At 37.3% G+C, this 17,420-nt stretch overlaps 2 protein-coding genes across 5 annotated transcripts; both read right to left on the bottom strand.

The window, feature by feature from the left end:
- Window positions 1-246: 246 nt before the first annotated feature.
- mob3a (MOB kinase activator 3A) lies at window positions 247-5,110 on the bottom strand. 2 transcript variants are annotated; one of them, XM_043247829.1, is made up of 4 exons: window positions 4,900-5,108; window positions 3,275-3,748; window positions 1,266-1,468; window positions 247-627 (listed from the first exon to the last, which is right to left on the bottom strand). In XM_043247829.1, the coding sequence occupies exons 2-4, from the start codon at window positions 3,690-3,692 to the stop codon at window positions 598-600; spliced, it is 651 nt and encodes a 216-aa protein (XP_043103764.1). In that variant the 5' UTR covers window positions 3,693-3,748; window positions 4,900-5,108; the 3' UTR covers window positions 247-597. The 2 variants fall into 2 exon arrangements, with proteins under 2 accessions (XP_043103764.1, XP_043103763.1); XM_043247828.1 differs by lacking the exon at window positions 247-627 and having other exon boundaries at window positions 680-1,468; window positions 4,900-5,110.
- A 692-nt stretch (window positions 5,111-5,802) lies between these two features.
- On the bottom strand, window positions 5,803-15,114 carry LOC122351119 (tyrosine-protein kinase ZAP-70). Of its 3 annotated transcripts, none has more exons than XM_043248005.1 (13): window positions 14,860-15,114; window positions 11,219-11,657; window positions 10,207-10,367; window positions 9,710-9,848; window positions 9,091-9,175; window positions 8,890-8,906; window positions 8,787-8,799; window positions 7,844-8,042; window positions 7,558-7,764; window positions 7,212-7,404; window positions 6,804-6,944; window positions 6,604-6,716; window positions 5,803-6,477 (listed from the first exon to the last, which is right to left on the bottom strand). In XM_043248005.1, exons 2-13 carry the CDS (start codon window positions 11,618-11,620, stop codon window positions 6,360-6,362), a joined length of 1,788 nt encoding a protein of 595 aa, XP_043103940.1. In that variant the 5' UTR covers window positions 11,621-11,657; window positions 14,860-15,114; the 3' UTR covers window positions 5,803-6,359. The 3 variants fall into 3 exon arrangements, with proteins under 3 accessions (XP_043103940.1, XP_043103938.1, XP_043103939.1); XM_043248003.1 differs by having other exon boundaries at window positions 8,760-8,799; window positions 14,860-15,112; XM_043248004.1 differs by lacking the exon at window positions 14,860-15,114 and having other exon boundaries at window positions 8,760-8,799; window positions 11,219-11,983.
- Between the last annotated feature and the right edge of the window lie 2,306 nt (window positions 15,115-17,420).

Genomic DNA, 17,420 nt, shown 5'->3' with positions numbered 1-17,420 from the left:
GTTGCAAGGCTAAAATTGACATTTCCTGTAAAATTTCCCTCAATTCTGATTGGTTGATTGCAGTGTCGTTGCAGGATCAATATGGATGTTGATCGAGGAACCTTTGCACGTTTACCATGTACTGAATGATGTCTCAAATGTTTAGAGTAGTCCGACACCAAGTCTTACCGTGTACCGTGTCCTATAATGCTTTTAGTTAAAATTAGTGATGACGAGAACATGACCAGTAACTAGGAACCAATGACATACAGACAAGAGGAAGTGGTTTTAATATCTCAACGACATACATAAATAGTCAAATATAATCTGTATGCTAAAGGTAATAACAGTTCGGACAGAACAAAAGGAATGATTCAGAACAAATTTGGAAAAAACAAAAATAATTGATAATACTGATTTCTATTAAAAATACTCTCCATATGCCTACACATGAGAATATAGAGAGATGTACATGTCTCTCCCTAAATAGAATATTACAGTACTTTAAAAGTGTATAAAAATAAAGTCTTTAAAAGTTTGGTTTCTGTTTCATCTGCTTTTAAATCGTAAATCTGCATGCTTCTGATCTGTCTGGAATGTAAAGGTCCGCTCTCTTTTTCAGTGGCACATCCGTGCTGTCATCTCTTTCTGTTAAAGGAAACAAACACTGCGTCATTAAAACCACAAACTACGGCCATCTTCACGTACGTTCAGTCAGCTACCACAAGCTTTGTTTCAAACAAAAAGCAACCTGCTCTTAAATTACAACCATTTCTTATTCGCTTATGGAATGAAACACTGTTTTAGAATATGAAACACACAAAGATGATATAATTCGCTGTGTTTATATATACTTTACAGATGGAAAGACGCTATGCAAACAGGCACGAGCTCCTGATGTCAGTAACAGGACCTGCGGGTGACACCTGATCCCACGGCACCAACTCAACTGTGACTACTAAGATAATGAACTGCTACGTCTATAGACGAAGGGTTTTTCTGCATTAGGCGCACAGACCCTCATTAACTGCCTGTGAGAAAACGATAGAGGCTGAAATATCAAAACCGCTGACTCATACCATCCTAGTGTGGCCCTACCAATTAGCAAAGCCATTATAAAATGGGCTTGTTAGCTACTAATCACGCACTTGTTTCTTTATCGGTCACTCTTTGTTTCTAGCTTTCTTTTCTCATTAGGTTACGGGAAACCACTATGATTTATGTCGAACACGAACATGCACATATAATCATTTTTGTCTATTGCTACGTTTTAGACTTAGGCTTACCAGCGGTTCGAGCTCTTTGTGGTCCGTGAGGCTGAATTCAGTAACAAAGTAATAAAAATGTTTGTAACAGGTGTTCACGTGGGCCTCTGCTCCCATCTGGCTCACGCGGTCAAAGTGGTGGATGTAGACGTGGACGAAGACACGGAACAAACGAGACAAGATCTTCTTAGCTACCTGCATGAAGGTCTTAGGGAATGGCGTACCTAAAAAGAACCATGAAAATGAATAACATAAATGTTTCAGTGTGGAAACAGTCAAAAGAACCAAAAGACCACTTTGTTTATGGTAGCATACAAAAGTAGGTCAGTTAGTTTTTAATTTTTACTATTATTATTATTAATTTAAAGGGCACATTACATTTATTTAAAAAGTAACGCTATAGACATTTATAATGTTACAATTTTTTTTTTTTAATAAATACTGTTGTTAACCACAAACATTATTAAGAACCATGGATAATGACAAACATTCCTTGAGCACAGAATCTACATCTTTACATTAGGTTTAAAAAATATATATATTTAGAACATTAATTTTAATAATATTTCACAACATTTAAAATAATCTTAAGACCATAAACTTTAGAAAGGTAGTCTAGGTTAAAGGGCAAGTGGGTACATGAGGGTTAGTAATTTGTCGATGTGTCTTCACATCCTTATCAGGTCCTAACACACGAAACAACATCAAACAAGGTATTTGTAGCTACTGAGACGACATGTTGAGCCTGCTGATATCATCAGAGGAAACAAGTGCCTCATATCTCCGGACGGGAGGAAACTCTTTATAGCTCTCCTTTCTCATCGGCACATCCATATGGGACACGTGCTACGATGGATTATACACTTCAGAATCGTATTCCCTCAGCACTGTTTATAAATAGAGCCCTGCGATCTGACCTGTATGCAGACAACCATGTCCTTATAAACGGCAGATTCTCCGACTGTCTCGTTGCATTCTAAGAATCTGTTCCATGAGCAGACTTGGTCTATTTATATCCCACTGTAAATTGTATGACCCAATTTGAACGGCACCGCAGATGTCAGATGGCAGGTTGAGGATAATGAGATAAAGCCTGACAAATCAAACGCTACACTTGACCATCCAACGTGTTCTGCATGTTTGACTTCCTATACCTTGAATAGCAGCTCGTGTATCATCCTAAACTCTGCTGCAATTATGAACAAGTCACTTTTTTTAAATGGTGACCTATATGATGGCCATTTTGAGACATCCGCGCTATACTAGAAGTATCTTCAAATGTCCGCATAGCTAATTCTGATGAGCTACAGAGGTTTAGGTTTGAAAACTAAAAGGAGAATAAATACAGCAGAGTCAAAAGCTACTATATTTGGATATTTAAGGCACATTTTTAATGACTATTGAATATTTGAATGTTACTGCATTGCGCAAAACAATCCAATAATTTGCCATTAATTTAAAAGAATTATAAACATAAGCACAATAGGTTTTAAGCTAGGTTTTAAATTATTAAACAACTAACATACTAATAAAAGACTGATTTCATACTGTGTGCTTATTAAATCCCTTTTAATCAACTATAACTAGAAGTTAGTTATGAAAAAAAGAATCTTGAATAATCCTTTTATATTTTGCTATCGTAATACATTTTAAGCAGGACTTTGATGATCTAATAATTAATTATTTTTTAGTGACGCAACTGAAGAACCACTTTCTAAAAAACATTTATTAAAAGAACTATTTTTCACTAGTGTGAAGAATATTTTTAATAACCTGAAAATCCATGGGTAGGTTCCATGAATATTAAAAGGTCTTTCAATTAACAATGGATTCCATTAAAACCTTTATTTTGAACAATACAAGTAACCTAACTCAAACTCTATCTCTTATCTGCAGTGAAGTCAAATCGGAAGATTAGAAGATGAAAAAAAATCTATATTCTTGTGTTTAAAGGATTTCGGATTTAACAAGTAAACACATGAAACAAATCAAGGAAATGTTGGTGTAAATCCAAACGTATTGGCCCTTACCAACATTAGTGGGGAAGATATGCTCATTGTTGATCTGGACCTCAATCCAGTCCATTAGCAGGCTCATGTATTTGGGTGCTGAGAGAGCGGTGGGCTTCTTGTACTTTTGCTCATCCTGCCAGCGGTACTCGTACTTCGGCCCGCCAGACATAACGGGGCAGGTCTGGTCTGTGCAGGAGTCACTGATGGTGCCGTAGATGAGGTTGATGCGGTTAAAGAAGTCCACCACGTGAACAGCCACCCAGTCATTGAGGTCTTCGCCGTGTGGCAGCTGCACCGCCTGCTTCAGGTCCAGGCCGGCGTTTAGGGACGCCTGTGCTTTCTTGTGCAACTCAAAGCGCTGCGTTCCGGGCTCAAACTTGCGCTTGGGCCGGAATGTTCTGTCCTTGTTGAAGACTTGTTTTAGGGCCATGGACATGGTTGCTGGGGGATGGGATGGTTGTGTAATGTGTCTAAAATGAGCCTTTTGATAGCCTGAAATGAGAAATTAAAGGACAGTTTAACAAGGACAATATTGTGTGGAGGCTTTTCAGTAATGCTGATTGAGGAAGGACGGATGCTGAATGAGAAAAAGGGAGAGAAAATAAAAGTAGGTCAATCCTTGTCTCCTCCAGGGTTCCCAGACCTTCTGGAAGAGAATTTCATTTTACAAGACAAGAACATATTACTTACAATACAACAATATTAGCTATTTAGTGCTTACTTAGAAAGATAAAAACATTAACTAAAGTTATTAATTTACATGGCTTTTTCTAATATTTCTAGGTTAAAGATGGGAACCCTGGTCGACAAAACATTATAAGAGTGCTCGAGATTTTTCTGATCTTCTTGTGGTTGTGACATTGAAATAACTTCAGATTTTTCCAACAACATTTCATTCTTGCACATGCATTTTCTCAAACTCAAGGATTAATTCCAATCTGCTGTGCTCCAACACAAGCGGTAAAATGCCACACGTACTAGGCAGTAAAAAAGAAAGATTTTCTCATTTTAACCGGCTGAACAAACAACATAAAATATATGCAAAATTAAAAAGCTGGTCTCTGAACAGGTTGTATACAGAGATATGGTGTTTAGAATATTAGGGGAATTACTGAGTAGTTTCCTGCTGGGCATCACGGGTGACATTTACAGGCCAGTGCAGGGGGATTCCACCAACTTCTATAATATTAACAGTATATTTATTAATAACACAGAAACGTCTATTCCAAAAGTAGGCCTATGAATTTTAAAATGAAAAGTTTTAAATGTTACATTTTTAAGTTACACATACACATACGTGTAGATACGTTAAAAAAGCTTTTCAATTGCATTTTAAAAAATATTATAAACGTGAATACGAACGTGTTTGTAAATGAATGGATGCCAGTAGCATACATCAGAAGCGAAACAACATGTTGAGCGAGGCGCTCGTCTCTCTACGCGGTTAATTCCGTATGACGATGTCGTTTTTAATGGCGTGACCAGGACCGATAATCATACAAATTCAACTTTCAAAGAAACATATAGGCGCACTAACAAACATGCCTTTGTAAAATCGCTAACAAAATACCCAGAACGTACAAAATAACGATGCTGTTGCGCAAATGTTTTCGTAGCGTACAGTGAAGTTGAAGCAAACTTACCGAGCGAGCGCCTTTCTTGTTCCGCTTTGATGTGAACCGCCTTTTACACCGCCCTCTATTTTGTTGGTTTATTCAAGAACGTTCTTGGTTATTGTAATTACATTGTATTTGCAATTGTTATAGAGTTAAAAGGAACGTGGCCTTCGCGCTAACAATTATTAAGTCCACACTTTCTAAGGAAACCACAAGCCCCTCCCTGCTGAGCAAAGTACACTTCCTCTATTGAAACATCAGTGGAGCCTCTCCAGTCTGCCACTGAACATGAAGGAAGTGTATTGGATACGCTATGGTTACAAACTAACATCAAAACAGTTAATGCATCGAAGATATTTATTGCAAAAAAAAAAAGTTACAAAGCAGTCTTTTAAATTCAAACCAAACTAAAGTATTAGCTGACGGGCTGTATTACGGTAGTATAAAGTATATATTTATATTATTAATAAACGTAATATTTAGGTTTATTTTTGAACGTCTTTTTTTTTTTTTTTTTTTTTGAACGCATAGACACATGGGTCACGTTAAAACCATAACATAAATACTCTTACTACAAATAATGAAATACATAAAATAAAATAATAAGTCAAATATAAATAAACACAGTCTTTGGCCAGAAAAAAAACATGATGTAAGGTTATGATGTAAGTAATTTATTATCTAGCTGATTTTCTATGCTATTTCTAGGCTTTTCAGCTGAATTATAAACTCTAAATAAATAATAAATAGCAAAAAATATAAACAGTAATTAAAATCAAATGTTTTGCTGATAAATGTGGTAATTATGAATAAATGTAACATTTAAAACAATTGTGACAACTTGCTCTAGATCCTGACAATTCTATATAATCTACCTTCTATTGTTTTTTTTATGTTCAAGTGGAAAGGTTATGCAACAGTCAGCTCCAGTTCATATTTAATGAATCATTTTATTGCATGTGCAGTTTATTGCAAGTTTAATAAAAAGTGAAGTTTCACAAAATTAATACATACAAATGTTTGAGAACATATTGAGACCATGAAGTTGAAGTAGGCATTTCTTTTCATCTAGAAAGTGTTAATGGATGGCAGAGAAAATGCATCCATCTGAAGTCAATAACTGAAACACCTGCAGGAAGAAAATCATTTCCTGCCGCATTTAAATAGTAAATAGGACCTGAATAGTATTATGAGAGCTGATAATAACAGTCCAATAATTTAAAAAGGTGACTTGTATTACTCAGTCAATAGTTTGATAGACATAATATTAAAATTACTTAGTTTTGAAACTGTTCTTCACACGTTTTCATTCTGTCCTAGCTCAAAACACACAGGTCAAAGGGAAAAAAAAATCTGTACAAAACCAAAAATGGTTCTGGTCAGTTTCCCCCAGCGCATAAACCGTTAAGTTTGCATACATTTCATAACCCAAAACACACCACAATGCAATGCTAAATTCAAAATACATAATAGATTTGCCTTTCTGATCACTTAGGAGGATTTCCGTTCTCTGTTTTCATGTAGTCTGGAATCTTTTTGCAAATGGAGTAATAATAAGTTCTCATCTTCTCCTCCACTTTGGCAAAGCCTGGCCGTTCTTCATGCCTGAAGAAGACGAGAGTCAGATGTCAGTCAAAACTTCTAAGTTTCCCCTCAACCACGCACAAGCAAACAGACAGGTATTACAAGTAGCTGATATTAGCTGTCAGTGCATTATTAGATTATATTTACTTGTATGTCCAGCACTCCTTCATCAGTTCATACATGGTCTCGGGACATCCAGCAGGACAATCCATACGATTACCGCTATCGATAAAATTCATGACCTCTGGGCCTTTCATTTTCTGCAAGTGGAAAAGTAAATGGATGAAAAGTCGCATGTGCACCTCACGGAAGTTGGTTTTAAGTACCCTGACAGTGTAAATATTTACCTTGTAAGGCTTTCCTCCGTAGGAGAAGGCCTCCCACATCGTAATGCCAAAGCTCCAAACGTCGCTTTTGCTAGAGAACTTATGATACTGAATGCACTCGGGTGCGTACCACTTCAGAGGCCATTTACCTCCTGTCCGGGCCTACACACATACAAAACACTTTTGCTTTTTACTTTTTTTATCACACCGTCAGTCAGTACCATCTGGCTATTTAATTATATTGCGTTTTTGGGCCACTAATAGTCGTGTGATTAATTATGAAACAGGAACAAAGAACTAATCCAAACTTAAAGTATATCTGACAGTGCAGTATACTGTAGAACATGTATAAATGTATGAAGTGGATTTAATTTCTCCAAGACTACAACATGTCCCGTTAAAGTGCAGAGAAACGCAACGCGCCCCCACCTTGTAATAGTTGTCGTCAGCACCCAGCGCCTTGGAGAGACCAAAGTCACTGATCTTGGCATATTGCTGGTTAACTAATAGTACATTACGGGCCGCAAGGTCTCTGTGCACAAAGTTCCTTCCTTCTAAATACTTCATCCCCATTGAGACTTGATGCATCAACATCACGATGTTTTCCGTAGTGACCTGGTCCCTGAAAGGAGCAAAAAAAAAAAGAAGTGTAAATTAAATGTTATATTGATCAACTTGGGAATTTTCCGATTTAAATGCTGCTTCCGTTTCGACTGTATATTAATAACGCAAACAAAAGAATGAGTTATAAGTATTTTCATCCTAATTGACTCACTTCTTGCCAGAGAGAAACTTGTTGAGTGGGCCGGCGGGGGCCATTTCCATCACCAACATGAGCGCCTCGGCCTCGCAGAGTCCAATCATGCGCACAATGAACGGATCACTCAGCTGATGCATAATATGGGCCTCTCGCATCATTTCATCCTTTACTGATTTTTCATTCTCATTCTTCAACACTTTAATCGCCACATCAATCTGTTTGCTGCGCAAGAGAAGGGACCGTGCTTATGAAGTAAGCGTAAAATGTTACAACACAAATTCTTCCACTCATTTGCAGTCACCTTTCCATTTTGAATACTCCTTTTTTGACACAGCCGAAGTTGCCTGAACCGAGCTCCACCTCGTCGATCATGAGCTTGTCTCTCTTGATGAACAGGGTCTTCTTCTTGCATTCGTTTGGATCATCGTAAGGACTGGTGAATGCATCATGGTCCATTGGCAAAGATGGACGTGGAGGCTCAGCTCCCAAAGGCTTGGGCACTGGGGAACATCATAGTAGATGTTACATTAACGTAATCATTAGTGTGCTAATTCACTTTTAAAAGTGCTAACTAGTGCTAATATTTAAAATATTATTTATTATCGATGACAAGTAAACATCCCTGCTGAAAAAAAACAGCATATGCTGGAGGACCAGAACAAACCAGCTTAAACCAGCATCCCAGCAACATACCTAACCAGCATATGCTGTTTTTTTACAACAGGGATATATATGCTTGTGGTTGCTGTAGCGCTTATGCAGAAACACATTTGCAACATGTATGTTTTAAGCTGTTAAAACATTCACATTTGAGGTACTTTTGTGGAAAGTTCTCTTAACGTAATGCTAACCACAGGCCTTATTTTTTTTCAGAAATTGAAAACTAGCGTTGTGACAACCCATATAAATTTCAGCAGAAACACGTGGTTAATCCAAATTCTTCAAGACCACAAACTGCACCGCTCTACAGAAAATCCAAGCAATTTATTTTTGTTGTTCTTTGTGCAAAAGATATGTGGTCCGATTCCAGAGAGTTTAGCTGCGATAGCCAAAACGTTATGCATTTATCACTAAGACAGCACAGAGACTCTGAGACTTGGACTGTTTTTGTTTTAAACATATTTCAAGTAGACGTAAATTTCTAGGCATATTTGTTGATTTTTATCACTGCCGTTAGACGGTTTCACTTTTCAAATGTTGTACCGATACAAACATACCCATAGGGGGCGGTGTGTATCCATTACCTCTCAGCCTCCTCTGCAACACACAAACAGACACGATTGAACAAGCGCACAATATTATTCAATATTTTGTAAAAAAATATTTTGTTCTTTCAGACAGACTTACCGGAGCATTCGTAAGAGCTAAAAGTGAACAAAAGAGAAATAAAATATGATCTTAGGTCTTTTTGCTCACAAATAGCTAATTATTTCGATGAAATCGTATGTCAAGCCCCAAGTTTGAATTTTCAGAAATTTATACAGAAATTTGCAGTTTTGGGTAAGTGAAATTTTTTATATGAAATGTCTTTAACATTAAAGTTTATACCTGGTAATGCATTGCTTTGGTTGACACATGGTTCTTTCAGTACAGTCACAAGACCATCGGGCTTCATCTTTAAATACTCCACCAGCTGCCCTCCATAGGAATATAGGTATTACAAAAACATCAATGACAACTACAAAAATCACACAGCAACTTTGTAGGTGTTTTTATATATCTAGATGCATTCTGACATGGTCATATATTATTATTGTTGTATTATGGGATGTTTTTGCTTGCTTTGCCGATCAGTTAGGCAAGCTATTAGGACTTTTATTAATTCCCAAGATAACAGCTTAATATGCACATGTATATTATTAATATTATTTTATTTACTTTATGTGGTGACAAACCTAAAAGGATGTACAAATAAACATACTTATATCATATAATTTTTTGCACAAAAAAAAAACCTAAACATCTACATCCCTGGCGTACTCTTTTTCTTGTCGTATTTTTAAAAATAAATAGAATGAATTCAAATACATAAATGTTAAAGCTCCTTTTGTAAAAACATTTATGTTCTAGCGGCATTGTGTGAACGGTATTTTTACCCCTTAGTCTTTTTTTACTCCTTAATAAAGTGGAACGTCAGATGACAGACTCTTTGATGGGTGAAGCATACCTGCCACACAGTGTCAAATTTAGTTCCCTCTGGCATTGCGTATTTCCCTGATTTGTCGTGCAAGATCTGATAATGGTATACTGTTTTTCCGTATGTCAACGAAAGCGCGAACGTGCCAAATTCTTCTCTCTCTCGGACTCTGGAAAACAAAACAAATTACAAGATCACAGGTCAGCAATTTGTTTACTGGCGACATGCCTTCTGAGTTATAGGAGCAACATGTATATGTCATCTCGACCGGTCCTGCTGTGTGTCTTTCTGAATGTCCTATTTGCATGATGCCGAGTAGATGAGCGAATTCAGCAACTGTAGCCAACATCATTTTGTAATCATCCGCTTTGCCTTCATTTTACTCATTACATCACCCCAATTCCCAACTCTATCTCTGCTACAAACAATATTGTTCATTAGATTTGCCTCTAAAAGCGGCCCGTGTGTCATCATCATGACATTTCCACCCCGAACGCTGCAGGAAAACTTTACACTTTTTCACTCACAGGAACTTTCCGTCAGGCTGAGATCCTGAGTACAGTCGTCTCTCGCCCTCCTGGCGAGGGATCTTGCCGTGGAACCAGGGCATTTTCTCATGTGCTGTGGTGGCAATCAGTTTCTCTAGCTGTGGGGCCTGGCTAATAATGGCTTGTTCCATGGCCTCCCCCTATTAAAAAGATAACGTAATATTCGACTTATTGAAAATGTCAAAATGTCCTCACTTTTAGACACTAAAAATGCATATTTTTTAAAAGGAAATAACAAAGTGGTGTAAAACGCATTTGAATAAGAGGCCACTTTGGTGTGATTTGCAGATAAAAAATATACTTTAATGTGCACGCAAGTCCAACGTCTCAACGCAAATGTTACTTTAAGGGATGCATTATATGGTTAATTAAAAAAAGAATAATTGACATATAATAATTGTTGAAACTGTGCAAATGTAAATGTAAAAAATGTCTGTTAGTACACATTTCCATTTCATTATAAAGTTAGAAGAACTGTTTCCACTTTAAATATGATTAACTGGACAACCACCTAAAAAAGGAATATTATATTATCATGTACTCACTAAAACTTGTACGACTTACTTTCCCTTATTAAATATGATTTTCTGTTTGTTTGTTTTTTTGTCCAAGTCAGTGTTAGCCGAAACTATTTCACATTTTTTCTGCTGCGCAGAAAAAAATAAAGACTAAACTGTTTGGAATGACATGAGGGTAAATGAGTAAATGATGGCAGAACTTTCATTTTTGGTTTAATGCAAGTAACCTACTGTAACTCATCAGAACAATTTTCGTGTTTACATCACTATAAAATGATTTTGTGCTACGTTGAACTACTTTCTCACATCCCCGATTATGTATGTTGATTAAAGCATGAAAAAGGCCAGTTTGGGTTGGAAAAAGAGTGATATGGAACAGTAAACCCAACTACTTCATAGCCACACAGTTACCGAATATTGATCAGAACCTTGCTTTTTAACCAATCAGAATCGAAATGTTTTGAAGCTCTTACCTCCAGGTGCCAAGTCTGTCTCACATATTCCCTGAGCATATTTTCCCTCAGGCTGTCAAAGACGCCCGTCTTTATCTGTGTTTCAGCCGATCGCAGGCAGGGTTTTCTCAAGGTGCACACGAGCCCGTCAGGGTCTTTGCTGTAGTACTCGCAGAGCTCGGCAGGTCCGCAGTGAGGCTTCCCACCTGCGATGCAGTATGTGCCGTTGAGCTGTTTTTCGATGGAGTAATGGTAGAACTCCAGGTTCCAAACCAGAGACAGGACGTAGCCACCAAGGCTGCGGAGACACTGGCGCAGGAGGAAGAGGCCGTCTCCCATGCCGGCCAGCTTTAGGTGCTCCTCGGCCTCCGAGCGACTGATGCTGCCATAGAAGAACGGGAGGTCCGCGGCAGGGTCGGACATGATGGAGGCAACGAGTGGTCGAAGACTAGATCACAAACTGTGGAAAATGATAGTTTAGAGAGAAAGAGAAAAAAACAGAGAGAGCGTGAGAGATTGAAGTGACTGATAACTTCAGCAAAATGGGGCAAACTGTTGCGAGCATGTGTTTTTTGTTCATGTGGGATGTGGGAGGATGTTTCCCGTCTGAAAGCATCTCTCCCTCTTTTTCTCAGTTTTCCTCTTTATATCTCAAACGTGGGCATTTTTGGCTTTTGACGGCCCTGTGTGATCAAATAAGCGGTATATACAGTTAATAAAACAACATGTAAAGGGTTGGTGCGGTTGGAGCTTTAGTGCTTTGCAACTGGTAAAGTCTCACATTCGGATCGAATCACCACAACAGGAAACTCAGACATATCCTTCCCCGCCCCCGCCAGCTCTTATATGACAACCCTCCACCCTGCGCAGGTGCTGATGCTTCAAGAACGTTCCTAAGCCTGTCAACAGACTCGTGCTTTTCTGAAACACTCCCTGGGACTGAAAGTAAACGAAGAAGGTGATTAAAAACGCTGTGCTTGTAGATATCAAAAAGCCACAAAGACGTGGACCATGACACCCGCTTCTATAACGGACTTCCTCGTGATGAACATTTTCCAGTGACTGAATGCTAGTTATGTGTAGGAAAGTAGGAGGTCAGTGACCAGAAAGTGAAAACTGCATGAAAAACAAAACAAAAAAATCCCTACTGCTTTTCTCAACGCCTCAGATTCCATCGTTTTGCGCAAATGATCTGACAGGGTCTTCTAGACGCAATGGCACGTGGCCAGAGGGGGCATCACGTGGAGTGACAACAAGTGGAAGACCCTAGATAGGGAGCTTTGATTTAAACCACAGCTTCCTGGACATAGAGCTGCCCACACTTACAGGGATGACAACGGTTGAAGACACACAGAGAAAGACCCACAGCCACACATGTACACATACACATACACCTTGACTTAAACCACCACAGGCCACAGCAAAGACATTGAGGGACAGTACACTGTCTGAGGGGAAACGTGAGACATATGAGGCAATTTGATCCTTTCCATTTATATTTGTAACTTAATGTAGGTGTGATGTTGCAATTTTTTGCCATATGAATTCTATTTTAACAAACACATTTGTTTTTGAGAATTATGGGGACTTTACATAGACTTCTATTGTTTTTATAATGACCAAACTATTTTTTCGCACTTTTACACACATATATTTGTATAACCCTATTAGGCTTCAGTCTTTATCCCTAGAAGATAAGCAATTTTGGATAAATGGATAACATTTAAATATTGCATTATTAAACATTAAATATGCGTGTATTTACAAATACATATACATATATATATATATATACATACATATATATATATATATATATATATATATATATATATATATATATATATATATATATATATTAAAATAGGTTAAATTAACAATAATAATTTTGGGAAAGTATAGTCTACTTATTTGAATTTGTATTTTCAGCCTTAAAAGATCTTCAAGATAGACTTCAATGTGAAGCGGAAATTGTAATGGAATTTAATGATTTGTTTGTCTAAACATTATTTTCCGGTGTGAAAGATGGGTGACGATATTGCGGCCGAGCCTCATTGAAGCATCTTCTCTTCTGAAATAGGGGTAATTTTATCACTGCAAACGAACTGTATCATACATTCAGAAGCAAGCAACCATCTAAGATGGGTGTTTGCTGTTTGTTCAATCTATAAAAGGAGCTTTGAAATTGAGCGGCTTTGAAAGCTATTCAAGACATAAATAAGATCAAGGTCTTGATACGCTCATTTCGAAGGTTGTTTAGAAGTACATTGAGATTCTGAAGATGAATTTAAAGGTAAGTTGGTACACTTAAATGTCCCAATAATGGTTCCAGAATTTTTACTGATTTTCCATGTTCTGAACACAAGAATCTGAACTATGCGACTTAATGAGCCCTAAAATATTCACAGTGTTTATATCCATAGACCCAAAACCAACTGCCTTGAATGGAAACTAACTAACTTTGTTCAAACAGGCAAAATAGCCTACAATGGAAACGAGAACCTTCTTTTTCCAATACGTAAAAGGCTATTTGACCCCTGGCCTTTTCAAGACTGCTCACTTTGTTTTCTTTTTTTTGTTTTTTTTATTACTCTTTTTCTTGTCCAACTTTGCATGATTTTGTGCCCATATTTAGATGGTCTCACAGGACTACTGAAATATCACGGGCATTCAGGCAGTGAAACAGTCTGGATTCTTGCCACCAAACTCAGAGCAGTGAAACTGTGTGTTGCTTGCGATTCAGTGTCCCATATAGTGCATACTATCTAGCTTTAGCTTTATGGTAAAATGATGAATTCCGGAAAACAATGATTTCAATCAAGGTTGAAATGAAAAGAAGTGTCACCTGTTTGTGCTATGACATAAGTTGAGCAAAATTATTAAAATAATAGAACTATTTAATCGTCAAAAATACATGTAAAAACTCGATAAAATGAAAATGGCGTGCTATACTCATAAATTAAAATTGCAACTTTGCAGATCTTCTGCACCTGTTCTGCAGTTCAATATTTTTTTTTTCCATTAATCTCTGTGCTATCTTTTGAGCTACTCTGAGGTGCTAGTGAAGCTATTTAATGTTTGCAAAAACACGTTAAACTTCCGACTGAATTTTATGTAAAATATATACACATTTGCACAATAAAAATGTAGAAACTGACCACTGCATAATATTTTTTTTTGCACATGGCTACAATTTGGATCCGTGCTGGCAATCGTAAACACATGAAAAATCTCTTTAAACAATCATTTATGATAATAATTAGACACAACTGTTAGAAGCACTTAAAATTACAATAAATGAATAAACGTAGACAGCTTCAAGACTTTGAAGCCACTTAACTTTCCGCGTTACGAACATGCTTTACGACACGCCACATCTACTTAGCCCTCAAAAGTGTTGCATAACATGCATACATACATGTCAGCAAAATGTTAAAAATTAGTCAGATATCTTAATTTAATGTAATGGTTATGTGTCTGTACGGTATTTGACCCCTTCTGAACATTCATTTGCTAATATCACTCCTCATTTGCACATGTTACACGTCTGACATTTTGATCGACCTTGAAAGGTTGTGAATTTGTCTCAGGATAAGATAAGAACAGACGGTTCTCGGCAGACAGAGCCAAAAAAAGCCAGAATAATCTTATTAAACACTCACCGTGGCCTGTAGCTGAAATCCAGGAAGAGAGGGATAGAAAGAAAGAGAGAGAGAGAGTGAGAAAAAAAGAGTGGAGACACGGCACGGATGAACTGGTGAAGGAGTTATAACAAATGTATTTAGTCTGCCGAAGTGATGAAGCTCTCTGATCTGGCTTGTACGCTAGACGACTTCTGTGCTTGCCAAGTTGTGTGTGTGTGTGTGTGTGTGTGTGTGTGTGAGCTTGAGAGAAAACGTGTGCGAGTACGCATCTCTGTGTGTTTCTATGCACACAGGTGAACTGTGTGGGCTCAAATCACTCAAATTTGCATTCCCTTCAGGCTTCTCAGAAACCGTAACTTACTTTCTCACCCAACTCTTGGGATGTAACCGCTGAACGCTGTGCTGCAGACTAATGCTTAAAACAGAAATTACTTCATATTTTTTGCCTTCAGTTGGTTTAGGGACCCATTAAAGCATTTGGGACATTTGGAGTAATGCAGTAAAACTCTCTTGAACAAATAATATTATATAGTTTTATTATCACACACAGAAAAATATTATAAATCTTTAACTCGGAAAACATAAAAAGCAAAAGTCAGAACTTAATTTAGCTCAGTCTGTTTTAGTATTTATGTTTGGGTTCCCGAAGACCCCTATTGTCTGAACAGATAAAATGATCTTTTTTTTTTAAAATAAACTTATTAAACTTTTTTTTTTTTGATCCGATTAAAACATTTGACAGATTAGGCCTAACTGATCCAGTATACACTGTAAAACATGATTTTTAGGTTAACAAAATAAATATTTTTGGAGTATTTTGATTAACTGAATTACACTTTTGTACTTTTTTTTTCACTGCAATCATTCTGCTTCAGCAAATTCGGCCAGGGCAAAAATGCAATGCATGAATTTATAACAAAACAAATAAAAATGCTATACAAACTGTGATCAAAGAATCTTAGTGTGTGAATATACATTGTATTTATACTTGGAGAGACTTAGAAACCTCAAACAGAACCCTTAGTTAAAATTAAAAAGTTCAAATTGTGTTCTCAAAAGATTAAGAAAAGTATCAACGTGATACGTCAGCGTTATGCTGTTTTAGATTAAAAGAGGCTCGTTTATTAGAACCAAACCCGACAATAACTTTTTTTATTATTTCGCGCCTGTTCTTCATTTCAGTGTGAAGGTAAAGGAATCACGCTTTCCTCTGAGGGTTCGTAACTGTTGACGACAGCGCATCTGGTATCCGGCTCTGTTTAGGGGGGTATCCGATATCCAACAGGTGATCGAGGCGGCCTCCTCTGAGCACGAGTTCATCAAAGAGAATGTAACGGTGCGACGCAACAGAGCGCGATTGTTCTTTGCGGTGGCTCCTCCCTGCGTTCGCAGTCTGTCTTCCTGCAGACGAGCGCTGTAGCATGGGGAAGTCGGATTCATTTTGAAGAATCGATTCCTTCGGACGGTTCGTTTCGAATAAAGATTTTCAAAAAGATTCGAACTGTTCCAAGAAATGTTACATTCGTTCTGAAATGTGCCTGTCTACTACGAAGTGTTCGGATGTTTTAGAGATATTCTAAATGATTTGCGTTAAGCGTTGTATATGTGGGGGCGAGCGGGAAGCATTTGTTGTAACATTATAAGTTACAGGGAGAATTAATAGGCCTGTATTTATTTTGGGTAAAAACGTCCTTTGTTACGTTTCAGGACAAAAAAAAAAACATTCTGAGGTAAGAAAGTAGCCTATTCATTATTATATAATAATTTAATTAATAACAATGCTAATTAATATTACATAATGAATAAGTATAAATTAATGTGGTAATAAATATTACAACTGGTGTTATTTTAACTAACAGGTTTTCTTGTTTATTTGAATTTTTTACACCAATTTAGACACGCCTATTTTCTACAACCGGGCCGCTTTGGTGTTACCGTTAAAAACAACAACAACATGTTTTTGGCGTTACCTGTCAAACAAAAGCAAGCACGCTATTCACATTTAATGACGTTATTAACGTTCCCTCTGCTTTTCTCTTCCGGTCGTTGCTGAACATTCAAACTCACTTTACCCGCGTCGAAGTCAGAGCAGCCTACTTATCGCGTAAAATATTTTTTGGATAGGCTACATGTAGAACGCCCCTCAAAAGGCCCTCTGATTAGGCAAACCAATAAGCTTAACTCCACTTAGACTTTTTTTTACTGTTATGCCACTGTTACAAAGAACAGTGTACCATCTCGGGTATAGTCTTAATTATAGTCTTAATTAAGTAGACCTATTTCTGCTTAAATGTCCATAAAAATCTCTTGTTGCACTATTAATTGTATCTATAAAATGGATTCGTTGATCATTCCTCCTAGTTTTATTTAAACTGTTGTAATGAAGTGGGTTTGTAATGATGAAGGACAATAACTATATTGCGAATATTAGAAAACAGTGTGAGACGCGTATCTCTTACCGCGGGCGAATCGGCTCGATCGAATCCCTGAAAAGAACCTGTTCGAAAGAACGATTCGTTCGCGAATCGGACGTTACCAAATCGCTGTCCGAACTCAGTTCCTCTCTTCAGCGGCAAGAC

The sequence above is a fragment of the Puntigrus tetrazona genome, chromosome 8 (assembly GCF_018831695.1).
Source record: "Puntigrus tetrazona isolate hp1 chromosome 8, ASM1883169v1, whole genome shotgun sequence".
Taxonomy (NCBI): domain Eukaryota; kingdom Metazoa; phylum Chordata; class Actinopteri; order Cypriniformes; family Cyprinidae; genus Puntigrus; species Puntigrus tetrazona.
This window is presented reverse-complemented; position numbering and strand designations above follow the sequence as displayed.